Source organism: Sitophilus oryzae, unplaced genomic scaffold (assembly GCF_002938485.1).
Source record: "Sitophilus oryzae breed Bouriz unplaced genomic scaffold, Soryzae_2.0 scaffold_1536_pilon_pilon, whole genome shotgun sequence".
Classification (NCBI taxonomy): Eukaryota; Metazoa; Arthropoda; class Insecta; order Coleoptera; family Curculionidae; genus Sitophilus; species Sitophilus oryzae.
In genome coordinates this window covers 788,627-799,161 of record NW_022146210.1, presented here as the reverse complement: position 1 = coordinate 799,161, position 10,535 = coordinate 788,627, and the positions used below count along the sequence as shown (strand labels likewise).

Here is a 10,535-nt window from a genome sequence, read left to right as displayed (position 1 = left end):
CTAAAAGCCACTTATGACCCTTTTTGATCTAGGAAAAGGACCCATAAGATCTAAAGCGATTGTCTGAAAAGGCATATTAACTTGTTTTTCTCTTCCCATCCTACCTAACGGCATAGTATTTGAAGATTTCTGAGCTCCACAAACACGACAACTCCTAACAAATTTAAGAACATCGGCTCTCATCTTGGGCCAGTAAAATTGTTCTTGAAGTCTTGATAAAGTCTTATAGAAACCCAAATGCGAACAAGTTGGCGGATTATGACATGATTCGATAATATTACGACGTTGAGGACGTGGAACAACCTTCTTCCATTCTTGAAGATTTGATGAAAATGGTAGCTGTACCGGAATAAACTTAAAAAGAAAACCATCTTCAACTTTCCACTGTGGAAATGAACTAGGCGAAGCTAAAATCTTTCGCTTCATTGTCTCATACCATGCATCAGTATGATCTAAATCTATATTCAAAATAGAAATTTGTGGACATACAAAGGAATCATTATCTGAAATATCTGAAGGAGAAACTTTATGATTGGTAGTGGTGGATCTATAAAAATTCTTAACACATAATAACCACTTCTTCCAATCAGATTCTGAAAATAAATTTCTGGGTTTGAATTTTTGAACTGCACGACCAGAAACACGAGTTCGTCCAATTAGTTTTTTGAACATTTGGGACACGCCGGTGACTTAACACCTAAATTACCACATTTAAAACAAAAAATCTTACGTTTCTGTCGACAATCATGAAATGTATGATTTGGACCAGAACAATTCCAACAAACTAAACGCGAGGTTGCTTCCTTACCTGAATTTTCTACAGATCTGGGCATACTCGAAGAAGTATTTACCATATCAGGGTCAGAAGACGACGACGCTACAGCAGAACAAGGAGACCTAGCAGTAGTATTTTTATTTTTGTTCTGAGCATTTACATTCTTAGATTTTTTACTAAACTGTACTCGATGAGAATCAGACGAGCTAGAATCAGGAGTGGTATTCAATTGAGAAACATTTAAACTTCTAGATCGTTTTTCATTCTGATGTTTAGCATTTTCTAATTTTCTACACAAATTAGAGAGTTCAGACACAGATAAAACATCAACTAAAGCTAACTGAGTAATGTATTCAGGAAGTAAATTTTGTCTAATAATTTTAATCTTATTAACCTCACTAGGGCATTTACTTAATCTACTAAAAAGATTCTCTAAAGTTGCTATAAAAATTAAAATACTTTCATTTTTTCGCTGTTTATAAGATTTAATTTGTGACCAAATATTATCATCATTATCTGGTGGTAAAAAGTCTTTCTTTAATCTTTCTACAAGAGATTTCCAATCTGTAACATGTTGTTTAATACTTCTGTACCAAATAAAAGCATTCCCGGTAAAAAGTTCTACTGCGGAAGAAAATAAATCTTGTTCACTAACTTTACGTGATTCAGAAAGCTCAGTAACAGTTTCTAAAAATGAAAATAAATCTTGAGGATTACCATTAAATTTAATAGGCCAGTCTGACACTGGACAAGGTTTAGCAACATAAGTCACAATAGGAGGCGGTACATTAATAACCGGTCCTGAAGGAACAGAACTAACGTTTAAAGTTTCATTAATGTCTGAAGTTTTGACAAGCAGGTCAGCTTCAAGTTGATAACAACTAGTATAAACATCAGTTTGAATAGTTTCTGCATCAGCACGATTTTCATCTAAAATTATTCTCTTGATTCTACCAGCCAAATGCGCAAGACGAGATCTTATAACTTTGAACATTGAATCATTTACTCCACCCTCGAATTCAGAAATTGACAAAGAAATTGAATCTAAAGTTGCTTTAATTTCGAAAATTTCTTGATCAAAAGAAAGAGGATAATTTTCCATATTAACTAAACAAAAAGGGTTATTAATTTCTCTACTTAAAAGACCTGACAAAATTTTACGTTTACTGTCAACATTTTTAGATGTTTTAATACCCCTAATAAGAAGTTCGTAATCTAATTCTACTTGTCGTAAATGATTAACTTTAAAAGATTCTTTCTCCATTGTAATTCAGCTATATGAAATACTAAAGACTAAATGATTCAGAAAAACTTACTAATTTTAACAAAAAGCTGTTATGATTCGGCGCAAACTATCAGAAAGAAAATATGTTCAATGTCAAAACAAAAAGATTCAAGTATTCGAAACAAATTCCAAAATTTTATGAAATACTAACAGTGCTACCCTGTATACTGAAATTATGTCCACTCTGTATATTCAAAATATAACCATACCTGTATATTTAAATCAAAATCGAAACGTCAATAAAAATGTAGTCAGAAATACGTATTAAGTTATTTATCTGGGTTTTAAATAGATAAACAAACACCCTCAAGAATTTATAAAACAAAAAAATTGCTGTTGAACTGAAATTATTAGAATTTAATTACAGAAATAATGAAAATAAAATTTCAAAACTATAGTCTTTGCCTTATAGAAAATTTATCTGAGCCTAACAAAAATTATTTTACAAAGTCTACCAAATAAGTGAAGCAAATTAAATTAAATTGAGCCAATTAAACTAAGTCGAGCCAATTAAACCAAGTAAAGCCCCACGTGACAGGGCGTCATATTCTTTATTCTTCTATTTGTGTGACGACTTTTTCTGTCATCACTCAAACAGAAAGAAAAAGGTATCCGTTGCTCAGGGTCAGAGGAGAGCTGGGTTCGTAGGTAAGGCTTGTGACCTGTGGTGACTTAATAATGTTGTTAAATAATAAAATAAAAGTAATAATGTATAGGCTGCAAAGATTCTAAAATTGATGTTAAGTATTCAAATAGTAATGGTCAAAGACAGTAAAAAGGGCGCCACTTACTTTGGGTATGAAAAGGTAAAGTAAGAAACCAGTAAGAAAATTTGATCATGAAATAGCTAAAATAAAATAATCAACAGCAATAAGGGTCTATTATGTTCATCAAGAATAAAAAGTCAGATATAACTATCCTACGTTGAACATTTATTTAAAAAACGAACACAATTATCAATCAGTTTTAAACCCAGTTTCAATTATCCCAATGAAATCGTTAGTTACTTTAAGTAAACTCAAATTTAGTTAGAGTTCTCTCCAGTATACTATACTACGTAATATATAAACAGGTGAAATTTATGTAAGTACCAAAACGATGATGTTTCGAAACAAGTCGTGTACAATACCCTTCAAAAATGAATCCGTGTTAGCGATTCTCACATAAAAGATCATACTGAAGTAAAACGTACCGTTAAGGACAAAGCATGACTTATAATGTTAACTAAAAGGTAAATTTTGACTATTATATATGGAATAAATGACAACAATTTACAGAGATATTCAAAATATTGTCTCAAAGTAAAAAAAAATTTAGGGAATACCTTGTGTGTTGAACTTAGAACTTATCTGTATTTTTTTTTTAATTTTGTGACGTAGTGAACAGGTAGGCAGGCAGTCTCCAGACTAACGGAAGTGGATGTAGACTCTTCGATAGTAGCAGGAGTCTTCGATATCAGTAGAATAAATGTAGAGTCATAAATACTGTCTCAAAAGTGGTTACTCATATGCCAATTACTTATACGTCAATTTCTTATACGCCAGTTACTCTATAAAAAACTCTCAGAACAGTCACCGAATACCAAAAAATAACTTACGGTCTGAAAATCAGCTGTACACATTCCAAAATATAGCCAAACTATATGCTGATCCAAACCAGTAATGCACAATCAAACATTATCAAAATAAATAAAAAACGGGAATAACTGAAATAAAATTTAGTTAGACATGGCGATACAAAATGGTAGATACACTTACTGTGATCTTATTCCAGAAAAAGGCCAAAAAACACGAACTAGGCTCTGAACAGTATATTCTACAGGATTTCAAATCTCCACTTTTGGATACCCGTGCCTTTACTGTTAGGAAAAGTGTTTCAGAAAGCCCTTTTTCTCTGAGATTCGTCGGACGCTGAACCACGCGTCTTTTTCTGATCTCAATCTCTCGGAAAAAGCCTACCTCCTCCTTTTCGCAAAACGGAAGTCTTCGAATTGACAGGTCATATGACCAAAGGCAATTAAGTGAACTCTATCATCTATTCCGAATGAAATTTGTTTTTATGGAAAGGAACCGCTACCTGTACTGAATGAAGTTTAACATCTAGCGAATAGATGGCGCCAGCAATATTAAAATTTGGAATTTTATAAAAAGAAAAATAAAACGCTACAAACTTTGGTATGGATCTTAGTTCTGACACACCCTGTACATTTCAAAATAATTTTAAATTATGCAAATTGCCTCTCTACATATACCCATAAAATATTTTGTTTCTACATCTTTCCGTTTTCGTATAAGCAACCGAGGCGAATGAGGTGCGCCACCCTGTATACAGGGTGGACCGAATTGTATTCCGGAAACTTCGGCAGAATATTCTGCAGATAAAAATAAGTTAAAAAGTTCGTATAAATGTATGTCCTAAAATGCTTAGTTTTGGAGATACAGGGTGTAGAAGTTTCATTTTTATTTCGATTTTTTCCAAATAATTTCTGAAGTAAAGTCAATATTTTGATGAAAATTGGTGTCTAGATATTTTTTGACATGAGAAATGTGCTTTTGATGTCAATATGACTCCTACTAGTAGAGGGCACCACCTGCATATTTTTAACTGGTATAGAAGTAATTAACTGGCATATTGAAGAGTAATAACTACTGATACGATATACATTTACGCGAAAAAGGTGTCTTGGTAAAAATCTGCTGCGAGTAATGGTTTTCGAGATATTTGGAATCGAAATTATGAATACCTGTCATCATTGACATAAATTATATATGTTGACTAAATAATTATTAGACTGAAATCATAAATTTGAAATATTTTTGTGCCAAAAGTTCAACAGAAACTGTTTTATCAACATTTTTTTGTAGAAAAATTTATGATTAATTTAAAAAAATAAAAATTTCCCAAATTTATTATTTGAGTGAAATAACTATCTACTCAAAACGTGTTTATTTTTCGTCAATAATGGCATGTATTGTCTATTTTCATTCTAAATATCTTAAGAACGGTTGCTCGTAGCGATTTTTACAAAGAGATATTTTTTACGTAAAAAGTGTTAGAAATGAATATTTTTTCACTCGGTAGTTTTATACAGGTACCGACAAAAAGTTATTACGCTTCAAAAGAGTTAACACACATGTAGGTGGCGCCTTCTACTAGTAGGAGTGATATTGACATCAAAATCAAATTTCTCATGTCAAAAAACACCCAGACACCAATTTTCATCCAAATATTGACGTTACTTCAGAAATTATTTAGAAAAAGTCGAAATATAAATGAAACTTCTACACCCTGTATCTCTGAAACCAAGCATTTTAGGACATATATTTATACGAACCTTTTTACTTATTTTTATCTGCAAAATGTGCTGTTGAAGTTTCCGGAATACAGTTCGGACCACCCTGTATATTATGTTTTTTATACTACTATACTATCGTTATAGTTCCCACGATAACATCTATTGTTTATAGTTTTTACAAAAAAAAATAAGTAGGTCTCGTATGTGACGAAAATTTAATTTTAAGCTGTAGTGTTAATTAAAATCGATGTATATCTTTTTATAAAATCATTTAATAAAAAAACTAATACAAAATACAAACACCTTAAAAGTAAAAATTGCTTGAATCAATATATCCCGGTCTAGGATAAAATCAGTCCCTCAAGAATTTAATATTTTTATGGCGTTACTCTCTTCATCTTTCATATCCGGATCTCCCCATCCCCATGTGTGATTAGAGTAATTTATTTTTACATTTTTGTTGCCTATTAAATTATTATTGTTTTCTTTAATTACGCTATGCCAGGTACCGTCTCCATTTTTAAGACTTGTTTTCATTATGAGATCATCACTTGCAATTTTCAGTTCAGTAGCCCAGCCAACTTTAGCCATCAAATCTAAAAATCCCGCACTAAGATTAGATCCGTAGCTTCCAAATTCACCAGTCCTATAATCCCACGGGAAGCAGTGATGGAAATTATGCCATCCTTCGCCTATGCACAGAACGCCCAGAGTTACATTTTCTACTGCTTTAATATGCCTGGAAAAATATTGTTGCAGCTATATTAAAATTAGAGATACATAAATAAGCTTAAATATACTTGATGAAATGGCGTTCGCAGGTTTAGAACCAGGAATTAGACAACCTTTTTTTAATTGCCGACGTTTCGACGTGTATATTCGTCTTTATCAAAGCTATTTTCAGCTAAAAGGTTGTTTTGTCAGAAGTAATCAAATAGAAAAAAAATCGTGGGTGTTTGGGAAGGCTTGAAAGGAAACAATGTTTTTGCGACGTTTCGCGACTTTATTGTCGCTTCTTCAGGCACCAAAACATATACAGGGTGGCCCATCGAAAACGTTCCGCAAGGCATAACGGCCGGGGTAATTTTTTTTTTCAGAAAATTCAAAAACACGTCAATTTTGTTTGTGCGGGGGACAACCTTTGCCCCAAAAATAATTGCAAAATCTTCAACCCTCTAAGCGGGGGTGTCATCCCCCATTTTTTTTCAAATGGAAAGGGGGGTCAAGTGATACCGCAATGAAAAGGGCTTTCTATTCTCTATACTTCCCGGCTTCGTTTTTGAAAATCGGTCGAGTCATTGAGAAAATATGAAGGATTGAAATTTGAAAAGTCTATTTAAACATTTATCAGAGTAAATGATAAGGGTAAATTCCTTCGACCAATTTGCTACCCAAGTAGCACTTGGACGTTATCTAACGTCGGGTATACGTCGCGTTCAATAAACCCTACGTCGGGTACCAACGTCGGTTCGACCGCCTGACGACCTTTATTTGTACCTAAATGGGGAATACAGATTCGGGTCGCCTCGACGTCGGTATCTGACCTAATAGGGAATGTAATTCTACCAATTACCAACGTCATATTACGTTGGATTTTAGTTACTTATAATTCGTCGCTAAGCACTTACGTTACGTTTGGTTTCATATTCGCTACCAAGAATACATAAAAATCTAACCAAACTACCTAATTACAAATGGATTCATAATCACTCCTCGAATATAACTATAAGTGCCTATTTAATTTCATATTTGTAAGAGCGAGTAAGAAAAATATAATATTTTTTTTTTGTTTATATAGCATAATATATGAATGGTGTTAATATCAATTTAATATTCAAACAACATAAACAAAAGAAGCTAAACTCACCTTAGATGCCGGGACACTTGTGTAATGCTCTCACTCACATATTAAAATGCCCTTTGATAAATACTTGTCTACTATAAAACACCCACACACAAAAGTAATACTAAAATACCCTTCTCTATCTACTACTAAAGCTCAGTGTTAACTGTTAACTAAATAATATTAAACCACTCTCATACAAATCCCAGTAATGCCCGTGAGTGAACAAACTACACTCACCTGAATAATACTTCATTCCTTCTATTCAGTCCCAGAAATATTTTCCACACAATTATAATCTGAATTTAATATTTTTTGATAAATGGCGACGTCAGTCTAAATAATCATCAACAATGCAAACCGCATCGTCTAGGAAACGACATTGTATACATGCGGTCAAGAAAAGTCAATTAGAGATTCAAATAAAATATTATTTCTTAAAATAACACAATTTAATATAAACAATTTTTTAACGGAAAACAAGACTCTTACATATTATAATAATTCTGAATCATTAATCCAGACATCAGTTTTGTCAACGGAAGTCACTTTTTTAATATATCTGATTAAAATACTCCGGAAAACAACGAGCGCCTTCAAAATTAGGTAGATTTATGAAATAAAAATATCTATAAAAAGTTACTCGCAAAATATTTTTTTAATTTTCTGGTTTAATCATAAAACTGTACTGTGGTTCCCCCCAAACTCAACCTTATCAATATTATTCTACTAGAAATCGAAATGTGAATATAAATTTTAAAAACAAAAAACGATTTTAAAATGGCTGACAATCGGATACGTGTTAAGAATGGCGGATTTCTGTGTCCGACTGTGTCCGACATGAACTACCAATATACCAATTCCGACCGGGTCTCCAACATTAGTCGTCTCACACGACCGAAGTCATCAAACCGGACGACCGGCAATCGTATTATGACGTATATAATTCCAACGTACGCCACGTAACCTCACTTTGCGTATCAGTGATTTGTGGATTTGTGCAACTATATTTTAGTTTTTGTTTTCTCCTTAAAAAAATGGGCAGCCACTTTTTTAAGCCTAACCTCACATGTGGAAGGAGGATGGGGTCTGCTGGTTTCCTAAGCTAAAAAATGAAATTAAGATGCACCAGTGTAATGCAGCATATCTTGAGGATAAAAATCATTTATGGGTGGAGACAAGACATCACTACTACTATTATTATTTTGCAAAAGCCTCGACCTCTTTCTGTAAAATGTAGATGAATGCCTTTTTAGTGTTTTTTTAGGCATAAGTTTGTTTACAAAAACTTTTTATTAGGTTATGTTCATGATGTTCATTAGGTCGCAAATGCTACTTAATGGGTTGTATTTGCGGACGTAAATAGAGATACGTAAATTAGGTTATAAATATGAACATAAAATACAACAAAATATAATTGGACGTTACTTTAGGGATTATCAGTGAGACGTATCCTATTCGGACAACGGGTAGACGTCGGGCTAGTTCAAGTATATGTACGTCGTGCAATCCAACGTGGGAACGACGTTGGGAAATTAATAAAAATGGTACGTTGTTATTTTGTACGTCGACAGATCGTTATATTTACCGACTCAGATCCAACGACGTCGCTTTTAGTAGGAAAGCGACGTCACAGGTCGTATCACCAGCACCCGGCCTAAATTTGCACAAAGTCTGACGTCGCTTCAGGTCAGATTTAGTTCGAAGTCAGATAGTTGCTACTTGGGTATTTTTTTCTAATTATTTCTGGATGTTTACGCATTTTTTCGCTTGCCACAAGGTTAAACGATCAGGTGCGGTAGTTGCTAGATAGCTGTTCTCTGACTTATGCGTTGAAGTTCTTCTCAACATCGTTAAACTTTTTAACAATTATTATGGTGTACTTACTTGCAGAAAAAGTGGAAATAATCGAACTTTATTTTAAAAATAATGAATGTGGCAATCGGGTTGCGCAGATATTCAATGAACGCCATCCTGACAAACACCTTTATGGCAAAATTGTTCGCGAGTTAGTAGCAAAATTTCGCGAAACTGGTTTTGTTATGAATAAAAAAAGGCAGAGGGAAAACCCTGTAGTAAATGAAGCTATGGAGGTATTCGTATTGGGCCAAGTTGCCATGAATAGTACGCTGAGTACAAGAAAATTAGGCAATGAGACCGGCGTGAATCGTACAAATGTCCAAAGGATATTAAAAAAACACAAGTTCCACCCGTACAAAATTCAGCTGATACAAGAACTCAACGAAGACAATTTTGATCGTCGCTTGCAATTTTGTGAAACTATGAGTGAACGAGTGGCGAAGGATAATAATTTCCTATTTTATGTGTGTTTTTCGGATGATTGTACTTTCTTTTTGAACGATGTAGTTAATCGGCACAACTGTCGGTACTGGGCTGAGGACAACCCCAGGGTTTTTCACGAGGTGGACACACAAAACCTTCAGAAATTGAACATGTGGGCTGGTATTTTTGGAAATTCTATTGTGGGTCAGTTTAACGATATTGAGAAGAATTTTAACGCACAAGTCACAGAACAGCTATCTAGCAACTACCGCACCTGATCGTTCAACCTTGTGGCAAGTAAAAAAATGCGTAAACATCTAGAAATAATAAGAAAAAAACTCAAATTGGTCGAAGGAATTTATCCTTATCATTTATTCTGATAAATGTTTAAATAAACAGAAAGAAAAAAATCGTGGGTGTTTGGGAAGGCTCGAAAGGAAACAATGTTTTTGCGACGTTTCGCAACTTTATTGTCGTTTCTTCAGGCACCACGATTTTTTTCTTTCTGCGTACTAATTATTACTGGGAACTAACAATAATCATAACGTTTAAATAAACTTTTCAAATTTCAATCCTTCATATTTTCTCAATGCCTCGACCGATTTTCAAAGACGAGGCGGGGAAATATAGAGAATAGAAAGGTCTTTTCATTGCGGCGCCACTTGACCCCCCTTCCCATTTGAAAAAAGTTGGGGTATGACACCCCCGCTCAGAGGGTTGAAGATTTTGCAATCATTTTTGGGGCAAAAGTTGTCCCCCTCACAAACAAAATTGACGTGTTTTTGGATTTTGTGAAAAAAAGAATATCCTGGCCGTTATGCCTTGCGGAACGTTTTCGATGGGCCACCCTGTATTAATCCATATTAAGCTCCACGCGCACTGAATAGGTATCAGCGAGAGCGAGCGACACGTAATTTTCAGTTTACGTTGAAATAAATGTAAGCCCGCGCACCGCATTAGATCGGTGCGCTCGGTGCGCTTCAAGCTATCGGCGGTACTCGCGCCATCAGGCGAAATCAGAGAATGGGGAGGGGGCGAATAGTCTACGCCGAGC

General features: G+C 34.2%; 1 protein-coding gene across 1 annotated transcript in view; it reads right to left on the bottom strand.

Annotated features, from left to right (window-relative positions):
* Positions 1 to 5,607: 5,607 nt before the first annotated feature.
* The window catches only part of LOC115878858 (stearoyl-CoA desaturase 5-like), a 65,814-nt gene continuing 60,886 nt past the window's right edge, over positions 5,608 to 10,535 (bottom strand). Inside the window, exon 6 of the mRNA XM_030895475.1 lies at positions 5,608 to 6,094. Within this exon, the coding sequence (XP_030751335.1) occupies positions 5,716 to 6,094 (379 nt within the window). The 3' untranslated portion in view covers positions 5,608 to 5,715. The remainder of the gene's footprint in view (positions 6,095 to 10,535) is intronic.